Below are 14,732 nucleotides of genomic sequence, written 5' to 3' on the forward strand. Positions count from 1 at the left end.
CATATATAGTTACCATCATTATTGGGGCTATTTAGACTGAAAGATACTTTTGATTTAATGTTTGTTGTCTTTAACATGTCTTAACATATTGTCCCAAGTATAAATTTGTTAGATTTGTTAGTATGAGAGAAATGTTATAGAAGTTCTCTATCTAATTTCATTTAAAATAGTGAATGTAAAACATATCATTTCTCTCACACAAACAAATTATTAAAAAAAATAATCATTTTTCAATCTTTTGTTTATGTTGAACACTCGAAGCAATTAACATACGGATACATAAAATGTGATAGGGTACTAATGTAATCACCCAATTCTTATGATGTTTTTATATATCTAATGCTTAAATTTTACATTTTTCATTTATATTACACAAATTTTTTTTATTTCACATTAAGACATAGTTATTTTAACTTTTAAAAAGTGAAATATATGTTTCATACTAAAGTATCTAAAAGGCTGGCAGACATGTATGTAAAATTGCATTTTATGTAACAATAATATTGTTATTATTGTTCTAAGCTCATTCGACTTCTCTCATCAATGCACTCAATTTGACTATAGGAATGCAAATGTGAAGATTAATTAATATTTCATTTAATTCTTCAAACCTTTGAATTATAACACAAATGCTTGAATTATGCTCGTTTAAAATCAAATTGAATCACATTCTATGTCGTTGGGCTCGTATTGTCAAGATATTAAATTCAACTACAAAATTGCTAAAGTCAGAGCTCAAATGAGCTTAAATTTGACTACATAATCTTTTTGCCCAATATGCTTTGAGATTCGTGCCTTATCAAGTGGATTTGTGGAGACAACAATCCTAAAATTATTGGGTTCACTTGAAGGCGTTTGCAGCACAAATTTTAATTAATTACTTATGTATCATATTATATAAGTTAACTTCAAGGGCAATGATATTTTGATTAGACTTTCTCACTTCAGATATTTTCATTTATAAGTATCCATTGTGTATGCAATTTTTCATTTTCCTTAAATTCCATAAATATTTGATTTTGAATTTTTACTCTATTTTGAATTTGTACTCTTGAACAAAAACTTAAATCCTTAGAAACTTAGTTATATGACCCATAATTTTTCACAATTTAAATTTCAATTTGTAAATATATTTAAATGATATCTACATATTCATTAATATTTTTAAAATATTATTTGACATAAATTCTCATTCGTTGTTTAGATGGCTAGATTATCTAAAGAACTCGCTGAACTCAGTAGACCTAGCAAAGCCAGCTCCAAAGCCAGCTCCAGTCAGCCCGACCACCAGCTCCAATCAGCCCGACCACCACTAGCTCGAGCAGCATGGCCTAACTCTGTTTGGTTGGCCATCTAGGGCAGCTCCATTTGGCAATAATGTTTTTATATGCCAGTACTTTATTGGGTGTTATAAAAATCAAAGTTTATTATTACTAAATTAAAATAATAACATTAACTTAAATAAAAAAATAAAATAAAATGTGCAATTGTCCGAAACCCTTTCCCTCTTTTCCCCCTTTCTACCCGAAACCCTCGCGTGTCACCGGCTTCCTAGTTACGCCCAAAACTATCTCCTTCGTGACCAAACCCTCGGAGAAAACTTGGAAGGCAACGTCAGGATCGCGGTCTGGAGAGCCCTAAAATTCCCTTCTTTCACCTCTTTCCCTTCTGAAAGGTAACTTCACATCTTCCTTTTCGCGGGAAAGCCCACGGATTTGATAAATCCGCTAATTCAGGGGATTTAGTAAAACCGGGATTTAAGGCCGAAATCCATGAAATCCGGATTTATCAAATCTGCGGATCTATTTGCGCAGAATGACCGTCTGACAAGATTTAGGTTAAATCCTGCTATGAATCCGTTATCAGACATTTTTGAGCTTTTTGATTCAGAAATTTTTAAATTTGTAAATTTAATTGAATGATTGTGTCGCTGATTCAAAGGGGGAGAAACGGGATCTAGAATTACGTTGGATTATAGTTTGGGAATTCTACCTTTGGAAGTATTTTAGTTAAAGCTTGCTCGAATCCTGCTCAAATCCTGCTTTCAAACATCCTATTATATCAGAACGCCAGTTTAGCTTACACTTTTTCTGTCCGTTTTCCTGCTCAAATCCTGCTTTAAATTTTAGCTGTTCTGTCTTCTTTTGTTATGAGAAATCTCTGCTTTAAAGTTGTTGGAGAGCATGAATCTTAAAATTTGATTCTGTTGTTTATGGATTTTATGTGTTTTTTAGAACATGAAATACTGTGCTTCCCGTTTCTATTTCTGGACTGCAATTGTCTAATTAATGGTGGATTTGCTGGGGGGGGGGGGGGCTTTGGTTTTTTTATTTTTATATTTTTATATATATATATATTTTCTTTTAGAAGAAGTCCGACAATATCATTGTTGTAGTTATCATGTTATGGTAAATTTGATTGTGAAAAGTTTTTTGTTTCGCTGCATAAACTAAAGAATTAGAATAAGTTGTCATTTTTTTTTCTATGTGGAGGATACCGTTCTTGTTGAGGATGATTTATGCATTTTGTAAGTACTTCTCATTTAGCCATATCAGCCAAGGAAGAAGATCAGTCGGGTCAGGAGAAGGACCGAAAAAATGATTCAGGTCCGGGTCAATCAGACTGGAGCAAACAAATCATCACTAGGGCTGTAAACGAGCCGAGCTTGAGCGAGCTCAGGCTTGGCTCGTGTTCGGCTCGTGTTCGAAATCGGCTCGTGAACAGTGTGTTCGTGTTCGGCTCGATTTAAATATTCGTGTTCGTGTCCGGCTCGTGTTCGGCTCGAAATTGGCTCGTTAAACTAAAATTGAGAAAAATAGATGTGAAGTGTGGGATTCGAACCTGGATCAAATCTATACAAAAGAAGACACTAACCACATTGTCACATGAGGTATTATGATTTAAACTTAGACATAAATATATATATATTGTTATATAAAAAATTATGTAATTTTTTTTTTCGAGCCATTTCGAGCCAAACACGAGCGAACAAACTGTTGTTCGTGTTCGACTCGTTTACATTTCGAGCTTAAAAATTTGTTCGTGTTCGACTCGTTAGGCTTAACAAACGAGCCGAACACGAGCTTCTTTACGAGCCGAACACGAGCTGTTCACAAACAACGAGCCAAATTGACAGCCCTATTTGCTCGACACCCAAGCTAACCATCACAGGAAAGTCGAGCGAAGATATCAATCTATCTCTGAGCAGATCCAACTCGAGCAAAAGAATTAGGTTTCTTGCCATCACCAGACATCCCGAGGACGGCCTCAAGGTTTCTCCTCAAAGACTAAGAATTGGCCATACAACATAGCCTCACAATCTCCTTGAAGGATCTCCCTCATTGAAGAATGACCAGTCTATCGAGTTACGACGATGCACTCTATGTTTCATGGCCTAGCTTTGTTCGGCCGACATAAAATCCTCATATAGGGATCTAGGGTCAGCAATAAGGCTAGATCAACAAATTGGTAAAGCCCAACCAATTGAGCCAGTCTTGCTGAATCGAAGCTAGCAGAATTCAGCTGATTGATTGCACCGACTCAGTCAAACTGACCAAATTTTCGTTACAGTGTCAGAGTCGGAGTCGTGCTAGCCCAATTGACCAAGTCTAAGGGTGGTTGAGCAGCAGACTCATATACATGAAATACTTAAAAATATCCTGTAACATCCCATCAAAGAAAATGTAGAAATATAAAATCATATATTGCATCATGTTCCCTATAAACATTGGGATTATTTCATGAGAAAAGATTCATATACAAAACATTTTACTATAAATTTTTTCTCTCCTTCACATTATCTCTCTCCTTTTCTACTTCTAACTCTTGGGATATGATTTTATGGGCAAACATAGATTCAATAATATCTAAGATCTAAACTTCAAATTTTAAATTCATACCATCTTATTTTTGCATAAGAAAATATATTTTACTTTTTTAAAAATTTAAAATAATGATATTTTTTTAATGTGATATGAAAAATCTTGATGTTGTTGAGTAAAATGTAAAACTTAGGTGTTAGTTAAAAGAAAATACATAAATTTGGTGGTATGGATGTAAATGCTCTCAAATAAAAATAATTGGGGACTTAAAAATTAAAATGATTAAAATATATATATAAGGTCACCATCCAGCTCGTCGTCCCCATTTCCTTTGATCCGCGCCGTTTCAGGCTCTTTCGTCCTCATTGATTCTTCAACTCCAGTGTTCGCCAATCTAGGTACCTGAATTTATTTATTTATTTGTTTTCCTCAGATCCATTTTACTAGAAATCTAATGGAAACCCAAAGAATCGATTAGATAGGTATGGCTCATCGGAGCCCTAGAAAGTGGCGTGCTATTTCCCATCTCTCCTGATTCTAACTTCCGTGCTTCTTAATCCGGCTATCTTTTTATTATGTTATAGGAATGGCTGTATCATTGAGTGCGAAAGATCTTCATTTCTTTTCGACCCTGTTTGGTTTCATCTCAAGGGAAGCTTAATCCCTCCTAATAGGTTTTAAGCCCACTAGATTAAATCTCAAAATTTATTTAGTTTGCTTAATTCTTGAATGGGAGGCTTGATTGAGACTTCTCATTTCACTTAATGGGCTTTCCTCCACCTATCGATGATATCCTCTGTTCGTCATCAACTGTTGTCAGTCATTGGTGGCAAGGTTTCCATGGGCTCTTGCTATATTTGCCACTATTTGTCAATGTTTTATTGCTTGCAAGGTTGACTCTCGGAACCATCCCCATTATTTTTTGTCTTTAGCCACCACTACCATTAAGATTGCCAATGACAACTTATGATGATGTCTTTAGATGTTGTTGTTGTCTGTTAAACCTTTTGCTTCATCCAATTTTGTATCGAGATTCACGTGAATCAACTTTATAAACTCAACAAAACTTATGCTTTAAAACTATTCCCAAACAAAATATTCACTCAAGCAACTTATCTTTGTAACCAATCTAACTTCTTAGCTCAATTTAAGGCTTTTATGTTCATTTATCTCACATATCGAGCATGAGTCAGAGAAAAGCTCGACCCAAAAAAAAAAGCGTCTTTCATTGTCAACTTGTTTACACAAAAATAGTTTTGGTAGTTTGATTTGTTTATTATCTTATGCATATGAATTATTGATATGCCATCAAAATCTTTTTTACTAGTATACCTTCTTATTTTTCTAAAACTTATAAAGATGTGACATTGTCTAACTAGTGTTATGCTCAGAGGGAAATTATTTTAATTATTCTCAGAAAGCCTTCAATTTCAACTTAGTTAAGAAGTAATCCTCTCAAAGTTACTTGCTTACCAAAACTTAATTTTTATTGGCAATAGGGACACTAGTAGAGGTAGGAATAGTGCAACCCTTGCATATTAACTTATTCCATATGTGTATTAAGGGATTGTGTGGTGGTAGTATATTTTTTTGTGCCTGAACATTCCTGATCCACGAGCTAGTGATAAAAACACTAACACAAATGATAATCCATCTAGAGATAGTGTAACTATAGAATATGATTTAATCTTGATACCTAGCCACACCAAGAAACTCAGAAACAATTGTGAGTTGAGCTTTATTAACTCTATTTATTAAACTATATCCATTTGCCTTGTGCACCGTTTGATTCATTCATTTTTTTTATGCTCTAACTTAACTTGTTTTGTCACTGGTTTAAGTCGTTTGCTCCATTCATTGTTCTTCAAACTCATAACTCAAGGACTACTGCCAATTTATATATACAATTAGCACTAAACAAAGGACATCCGAAAAATAAATATATTTTGTTGCTACTTTTTAGTTAAAATGATGCTTCTTAGTTGGCTCCAGACTACCATTGTAAACTTCTTGTTTGGTAATATGGTGAATTAATCTTAGTTGGTTCCTTGCCCAATCTGTACCGGCTCAATTCCATTGGAAAACCAAAGAACAATCTGTTTTATTTGTTCGTCTTCTCATAGGTCAATTGCTCCTAAAATCTTATCGCCATCCGCGCCACATTTATCTCCCACCCCAAAATCTTGATCTGCATATTTTATTACTCAATTCAAATGTCATCGTTCTCTCTTGGTTCATCTATTTGTCTGCAATGTAGAATTGGGCGTAAATGTATAATCATGCTGTAAAGTAGATGTATCATATGATATTTTTGTGAAACTTGTTACAAAGTAAGCTCTGCAATAATATATTGTTTCTATTTGACATTGATTACATTAAGATTTAGCCTTTGAAATCATATTTGTGTGAAGGATAGATTGTTGATGTTGGTATCATGTACTGCAACTTACATAATGATTTTAATAGTGTATTGCATATTATTAATGTTGTTTCTTGTGTTGCATCAAATTGGTTCTCCCTATGAATTTATTTTATTCATAGCCCTATTTGATTTTTATGTTTAAGGTTTTGAATGTGTCGTCGTTGCATTTCCATGAATTCTAGGAAAATTTATATTCAAGTTTTTGTTTGTGCATTTGAATTATGTGATTTCTTAGATCTAAACTTATTACCATTGTACTATTGATTTCCTTATAAGATTTTTTAAAATTAATTTGTTGAGGATCTTTTAGTTCTCATTTACTGGTCATTCCTTTGGATCTTTCCATAAGTGGTTGAATCAACATTACATAAATATTTTTCTTGCAAATTTCTATTCTTGTATTATTAAGTTTCATCAAGTTTTCTTTATAATCCTTCAGCATCAAGTTTATTTTCTCATCTCATGGGTGTATTTTCTATTTGTTTTGTTAAATGTCTATTGCCTAGGTCTATTCACCATCATCTTATCCTTGGTAGCCATGACGCCCATACATGTCAATAGTGCAAAATAATGACTCAGTCGTTGACTATAATCATCTTGCAGCATAAAGGGTTTAACTAGCTCGTGCTTTTTGTGCTATGTCTGGGCACTACGTAGGGTTTGTTTGGGGCAGCTGCAACCTATTGAATAATCCGTTGATAAGCTGATTAAAAATAATCCGCTGATAAGATAAGTGTGGTGGTTATTGCAAATTTTTACGGTGTGAAAACGTTGTTTACCCAAACAGGCCTGATGCATTTTCAAAACGCCACCGCATCAAATAAACTGCCCCAAACGGGCCCTGAATGAGACATTGTTTTTATAGAGTGCTATTTAATTTAGATGATTTAGATTTTGAAATTTGTATATATACTTATTATATAGTTTTAAAGTTTATGATGCCTTATCCCATCTTGCTCAGCTTCGTATTGTGTATTGATTATTTACCTGATGAAACTTTATATTTAATAATTTTAATATTATTTAATTGCAATTTTATAGCAAAAGAAGATGCAAGATAGATCATGATCATTTCAGTGATTTAGTTCATGTGAAATATAATAGGATCTTGATTCGAAAATACAGCTATAGTGATATTATCGGCCTTATTTCTTCAACTGATACTGGTGATGCTAATTAATATTTAATAGACAAAAATAAATGATGAGTTGAATAAAGGTAATGAATTGATTTTTGCTGAAGAATATTTTTCATGGAGTACTATAACAAGATTCTTTGATGTTTAATAAAACAAGCTACAATATTTTAGAGCAATTTAAAGACAAAGCAAACAAAACTTCAGATTTAATATTGTTGCGATTGAATACGAAGATGGTGAGACTGATAATGAAAATATAATTTAGGAGATAATGATGATGATGAAGGAAGAAAATTAAACTTTTTTTATTTGTGATGATGATGATGAGGAGGAGGATTTTGAAGATGATTAGTTTCATTTATTTTTAAAAAAAATACTATAATTACATAAAATTTATAATATTTTCAATTTTAAGCAATTGGGGTGATGATCAATTGAGTTTAAGTTCACTTTGGTTGTTTTTATCATCTTTAAGATTTATCTTTCAATCTACTAGTTTCATGTTAGCAGTATTTTTATTCACCCATGTTAAAAAAAAACATGTGCCATGCCGTATCTATGGCTTCATAAGAATCTTTATGTTATAGCGTATTAGTTGCCATTGGCAAGTATTTATATACCTGGCTTTTCCTTAAAATAGTCATTTTTAAGCTATTTTTACTGAATTTTTTTGCTTACCCAGATTGCATTCTCATTGTTGTTAGCTAACTTCAAAATCAATGGCTTTTTTACAACTCAAAAGTCATATTTATAAAATATATTTAATTGTATAATATTAATGCTATAGTATTCTCTTGTCAAATAATATTGTTGGCACGTTCTAACTTCATTTAAATCATTAAATTTATTTTTTAAAAATCCACATTTGTTCTTCTTCTTTATAAAATAATGCATACTATTAAAACCTATCACACACCATTTTATGTTTTTATACTATTGTGTGGTATATCTCACCCATTGAAATTGTAGATTATGCAATTAGTTTTTATTTTTTCTAATCTTAAAACCTTTTTATCTTTTAAACATTTCTTCTACTGTTTCATCTTTCCAATCATTATGATAATATTTTCAACTGATCTGAACTATGCCATATATGAAAATCACTCTTCAATATGCTTTGCTTTGATTATATCTTATTTTTTTTACAAACATCTTTATTAACTATGCCATATATGAAATTAATACATCAATATGTTTCATTTTGACTATATTTAGGGATACTTACATACATAGCACCCGTAACATTGTTACCTACAAAATCTAATATCGATGTGATATTTTTGAACTACCAAACTGATATATTTGCACGTGCCACAATCAAATCATTGTTAATTTCATAAAAATGAAAATTATGGGTTGGAGATTTATCATGAATTTTGAGATTTGAGTGAGAATTTGAAAAGCGGATGAAAGAGGGTGGTGCTAGATTTGTAAATAGCAATGTTTCGGGCGCTATGTATGTAAACATCACTGTATTTTGTTGTTTTGTAAGCCTTTCTATTACCAATAGGAAGGGTACAAACCTAGTTTGAACATTTTGATGTAATCTATAATAATTGGGAGTTCTTTGGTCACTGCATAGCTACCTTTTATACTAGAATGCTATATCATTTCATCTTCAATAACTTAAATATTCATTTCACACACTTTTTTTTTTATGTTCTTAAGGCCGATATAATTAAATGAAGATCCTTGATTTGCTCTTTATTTCCTTTTTTTTTCTTTTTATATGTCTAGTTCTAAATCAATTTGATTTTCCAATAGCTTTTTCATTGGCTTAATCTTATCAGCGTTCTAGCTGAATTTTGTTTTAGTTCGATACTTGGTAAAATTTATCTAATTCACTTCATTTTTGATCTCCTATAGTCACAAGCCTACATATACAGTTGGTGAAATGTTGAATATGATTAGTTTTTCTGTGATGTTTAATTTTGCAATTTGCACATTTTCTTACAGTCTGAAAATCTTTGAATTTGCATGCTATCTTTTACTGAAAAGCAAAACCATTTATTCTGAATTTCAGCAATGCCTTCTCAGAAGGTAGAAACGGGACACCAAGATGTGGTACATGATGTCTCCATGGACTACTATGGCAAACGCATGGCCACAGCCTCCTCCGACACCACCATCAAGATCATCGGCATCAGCGGCTCTTCACACCAACACCTCGCAACGTTAAGCGGCCACCAGGGACCAGTCTGGCAAGTTTCTTGGGCTCACCCCAAGTTCGGGTCCATGCTCGCCTCTTGCAGCTACGACGGCCGCGTCATCATATGGAAGGAAGGCAGCAAACCTGATGAGTGGACTCAAGCTCACATTTTCACCGAGCACAAATCCTCTGTGAACTCTGTTGCTTGGGCACCTCACGAGCTCGGTCTGTGCCTCGCATGCGGTTCGTCCGATGGCAACATTTCGGTCTTCACGGCTCGAACGGATGGAGGTTGGGATACTGCTAGGATCGATCAAGCTCATCCGGTTGGCGTCACGTCGATCTCATGGGCTCCGACGTTGGCTCCCGGGGCGTTAGTTGGTTCGGCACCGCTCGATCCGGTTCAGAAACTCGCTTCGGGGGGATGCGACAATACAGTGAAGGTTTGGAAGCTTTATAATGGAAATTGGAAGATGGATTGTTTCCCGGCGCTTCAGATGCATGCGGACTGGGTGAGGGATGTGGCTTGGGCTCCGAATCTCGGGCTTCCGAAGTCGACGATCGCCAGTGCTTCTCAGGATGGGACGGTGGTGATATGGACGGTGGGGAAGGAAGGAGATCAATGGCAGGGGAGAGTTTTGTGGGACTTTAAGACGCCTGTTTGGAGGGTGAGTTGGTCGCTGACTGGGAATATACTGGCTGTGGCTGATGGTAATAATAGTGTGACTTTGTGGAAGGAAGCCGTGGATGGGGAGTGGCAGCAGGTGACGACCGTTGAGCCTTGAGGGATTTGAATTTTAGCTGTTCTGTCTTCTTTTGTCATGAGAAATCTCTGCTTTAAAGTTGTTGGAGAGCATAAATTTTAAAATTTGATTATGTTGTTTTTCGATTTTATGTGTGTTTTATACTGCGCTTCCCGTTTCTATTTCTGGACTGCAATTGTCTAATTAATGGTGGATTTTTTAATGGGGAAAACTATGGAATGTTATTTTTTTCTTTTCTTTTAGAAGAAGTCTGATAATATCATTGTCGTAGTTATCATCTTATGGTAAGTTTGATTGTGAAAAGTTTTTGTTTCACTGCATAAACTAAAGAATTATATATAATAAGCTGTCATTTTTTTTTTTTTTAACAATGTGGAGGATACTGTTTTTGTTATGGAATGATTTATGACATTTAGCCATTTGATTTAAGGAGGAAGATCAATCGAGTTAGGAGGAGGATGAAAAAAGATTGATCCAGGTTCAGGTCAATCAGACCGGAACGGACAGATCATCACCCAAGTAGTTATATGTACGAAAGTTACTGAGTTGCTGAAATTGTTTCTTGATCATCAGCATTAGCATCACCTATTTCAAAATGTTTATTTGTTCGTGTATGTGTAAGAATCAGTGATTTCTTTCATTTGAAGTGATTTTTTTCATAACATTATTAATTTCTTGAATTAAATGTGAATTGATTTTGGCTGGGCCATTCATGTCAACAAACATCTAATGTTACATGCCATGTTATTGCACATTTGCATTGTGCGATATGGGGGGGCTAAGGCCTCTCTCTCTCTCTCGGTCTCCACTCTCCACCTGCCATTCTTGTCCAAGTGCTTCCGTGTGTGACTTGCTAAGCCTGTCACTGTAGTGTTGACGCATGCTTACATCTCAAATGATGCTAATGTGAGTTTAGGGTTTAGGAATCTGCAATCAACTTGCTTCATACCCTCTTTGATGGCCTTCAATTGGTTGGTAAGGTCTTTTGGGGTTTTGAAAATTTATTGAAGCAGCCTTTCTTTCTTCTGTTTTATTCACATTAATATGTATATTTGCTTTATTTATTGAAGCAGCCTTGATTGATTATTTTTTCTTTTCAGTATATTTGCTTTATTTTTATCTTTATATAATAGAATATTAACATTTCATATATAAAAATTCACCAAATGATGAAGCAAGGTGGTATTTTAAAGAATATATCCCTTACAAACTATCATGAAGTTGAGTTCCTTGAACATCATGATTATCAATAGCTTATTCTAGCCATTTGGAGTGGACTTCATGAATCCTGTGTATGAAAATGTTTTTTTAATGGTTCTTAGTTATTACTAACAAATATTATTTCATTGTTATCATTAATAAAAGTTTCTATAATAATTTAGTATATTCATGTTCATATTGGCTAGAAGTAAAAGAATTTTGTATCGTGCCCAAAAAGGAAAATATATGAAGATCTACATATATACAACTCGATCTTTATAACTCGGTCAAAACTATGTAGTGCCATTTTCTTAATTTAGAGAGAAGTGTGGAGATACTTACATATAGTTAGGCAACAATTATCATTAAAAAGTTGTTGGATGGCAAGGACCACTACTGGTAGTCGTCGTGAATTTGGCATTTAGCTTCATCCTCCTTGATATGCCATCAATAAAATTCTATCATCTGACATTAATCTCGAGGTATGACACGGATATCGAGTCTACTTTTTGAGCATGAAATATTCAAACCTAGATAAAAAGTAATCTAGAACTCTAATTTCAGTAAATTTATATTCAAACTGACCGACTTGATAAGACGAACTCAATGTTACTAAAATTTGTCCAATCAAATCCAATCCAAACCAAACAAAGCCCAAATCAAGCTATTAAAGTGCTTTTGGAAGTTTTTTAGACACATTTAGGTGTGCTGATAACCTCAACATTAAGTGATCTTAAGCTCATTTGACTTCTCTCATCAATGCACTCAATTTGACTACAAGAATACAAATGTGAAGATTAATTAATATTTCATTTAATTCTTCAAACCTTTGAATTATAACACAAATGCTTGAATTATGCTCGTTAAAATCAAATTGAATCACATTCTATGTCGTTGGGCTCGTATTGTCAAGATATTCAATTCAACTACAAAATTGCTAAAAATGAGCTTAAATTTGACTATAGAATCTTTTTGCCCAATATGCTTTGAGATTCGTGCCTTATATCAAGTGGATTTGTGGAGACAACAATCCTAAAATTATTGGGTTCACTTGAAGGCGTTTGCAACACAAATTTTAATTAATTACTTATGTATCATATTATATAAGTTAACTTCAAGGGCAATGATATTTTGATTAGACTTTGTCACTTCATATATTTTCATTTATAAGTATCCTTTATTTAGATTGTGTATGTAATTTTTCATTTTCCTTAAATTCCATAAATATTTGATTTTGAATTTGTACTCTTGAACAAAAACTTAAATCCTTAGAAACTTAGTTATATGACCCATAATTTTTCACAATTTAAATTTCAATTTGTAAATATATTTAAATGATATCTACATATTTATTAATATTTGTAAAATATTATTTGACATAAATTCCCATTCGTTGTTTAGATGACTAGATTGTCTAAAGAACTCGTTGAACTCAATAGACCCAGCAAAGCCAACTCCAGTCGACCCGACCACCAGCTCCAATCAACCCGACCACTAGCTCCAGCAGCCTGGCCTAACTCTGTTTGGTTGGCCATCTAGGGCAGCTCCATTTCGCCTGACTAGTTTTGTTCAACCTAGCCAGCTCTACTCAGGCCGACTAGCTTCAAACGGCTCGATCAGCTCCCTTTGGCTAGACCAACTACGTTTGACCCTACAAACTCTGTTTGGCTTGACCATCTTTGTTCGACTCGATTAGCTCCGTTTCACTTGGTCAACTTGGTTCAACCTAACTAGCTCTGTTATGCCTGATATGCTCGAGTCATCTCGACCATTTGCTCTAGTCAGCCATCTATGGCCAGGGCCATAATTTTGTCATTTATAATAATCACTCTGCTATAAATAAAAGAACACTATTTATGGTTGAAGTGTGGAAAACATTTGATAGACACTATTAATTCATGTACTTTACTGTCTCCCTCTTTCTATCTCTTCTTATTTAATGCCCTATTCCTTCGACAAGGTACAATAAGCGTGGATCATGCCACAAATAAGAAGATGAGCAATACAAGAGAAAGAACTGAGCTACACATAAATAACTAATAATACATAATGGAAAAGAGAACTTGCCTGGGAGAATAAGTAAACTCATCCAATTAGCCTAGCTAGGCCAGCTCCATTCGGCCCGGCTAGGAATGCTCTATTAGGTTTGGCCACCAGCTCCAGTTGGTTCGACCAGCCTAGTTGGACTGACTAACTTCGTTTAGCCCAGGTAGCTCCGTTCGACCTGGACAACTTCAGGTAGTCCAACATGCAAGCTCAATTCGGCCCGACCAACTCCATTTGGTCCGAACACCATCTCCATTGGGCCTGACCACCTGCTCTGTTCAGCCCAACCAGCTCTAGTTGGCTCGACAAGCTCCCTTCGGCCTGCTTGCCATCTTCATTCTACTTAGCAAGCTCCAGTCATTCAAAAAAGTTTCTCTCTTATGAAAATTCTCCCAAAATAATTTGTCTAAGGGAAGATAAGTCACAAAGGAGTGAAATTGATAAACAAGAAATAGCTCTACAGGGAAAATCTCTCAGGACCCTCTTCCTTTTTTTTGTTTTATTGCATTTATATTGTCTCTTAATTCCTCAATTCACCCATGAGGAACTTGTCTCTCAAGAGCAAAAAATAAAAAGAAATGACCTATATTATTGGACCCCTGATTAGTTAAAAAGTCCAATGTTGTGGATGACTTTGGAGATGCACTTTCTAAAAAATAACTCAACCAAATAAAGAATGAATTAAGTTAACTGATGGTAAAAGAAGACGAGATTTCAACATAGATAAGGAAAATTTTTTTTGATGAATACTCCTTGTAGGAGAGTTACAGCCAACAGATTATCCTTAAAGCACTCGACTTTTATATAATCATCATACTAAAAGGAAGTACTCAGTCTAACCACACAAAAAGAGGAAACTCTTTTCATTGGTAGCACTTATAGAACTCTTATTATAATACCAAGTCAATTGAAACAGTGACGAATTGGTGATCTATGGAATTACTCTCTGAAGGTGAGATAAAATGGCCCTAGGATGAAATTCTATAGGAGAGAGCTATGAGCCCCAGTAGATGAACAGTGATACCCCACTCATTGTTGATTAAAACAAAACTTTAACTTGTTTTTAGGGAAAGTAATGTTGTCTTATAGAGAGGAATGATTTTAGTTTCATATTCATCATCCGTTTATTGATAAGAGAATTACATAAATTCTTATTCATAGTTTAAGAAGTTAAGCTCGTCTAAGGAAAATG

General features: G+C 34.2%; 1 protein-coding gene across 3 annotated transcripts in view; it reads left to right on the plus strand.

Annotated features, from left to right (window-relative positions):
• The window catches only part of LOC110023328 (protein transport protein SEC13 homolog B-like), a 20,598-nt gene extending 10,179 nt beyond the window's left edge, over positions 1 to 10,419 (plus strand). Inside the window, exons 1-2 of one of the 3 annotated variants that reach the window (XM_020722678.1) lie at positions 1,497 to 1,675; positions 9,405 to 10,419. In XM_020722678.1, coding sequence (XP_020578337.1) covers positions 9,407 to 10,315 — 909 coding nt within the window. In that variant the 5' untranslated portion in view covers positions 1,497 to 1,675; positions 9,405 to 9,406 and the 3' untranslated portion in view covers positions 10,316 to 10,419. Of the gene's footprint in view, positions 1 to 1,496; positions 1,676 to 1,773; positions 1,838 to 9,404 lie in introns of those variants that run through there. The other 2 variants (XM_020722696.1, XM_020722688.1) reach the window with 2 other exon arrangements.
• Positions 10,420 to 14,732: the final 4,313 nt, after the last annotated feature.

This window comes from Phalaenopsis equestris, unplaced genomic scaffold (genome assembly GCF_001263595.1).
Source record: "Phalaenopsis equestris unplaced genomic scaffold, ASM126359v1 Scaffold000002, whole genome shotgun sequence".
NCBI classification, from domain to species: Eukaryota; Viridiplantae; Streptophyta; class Magnoliopsida; order Asparagales; family Orchidaceae; genus Phalaenopsis; species Phalaenopsis equestris.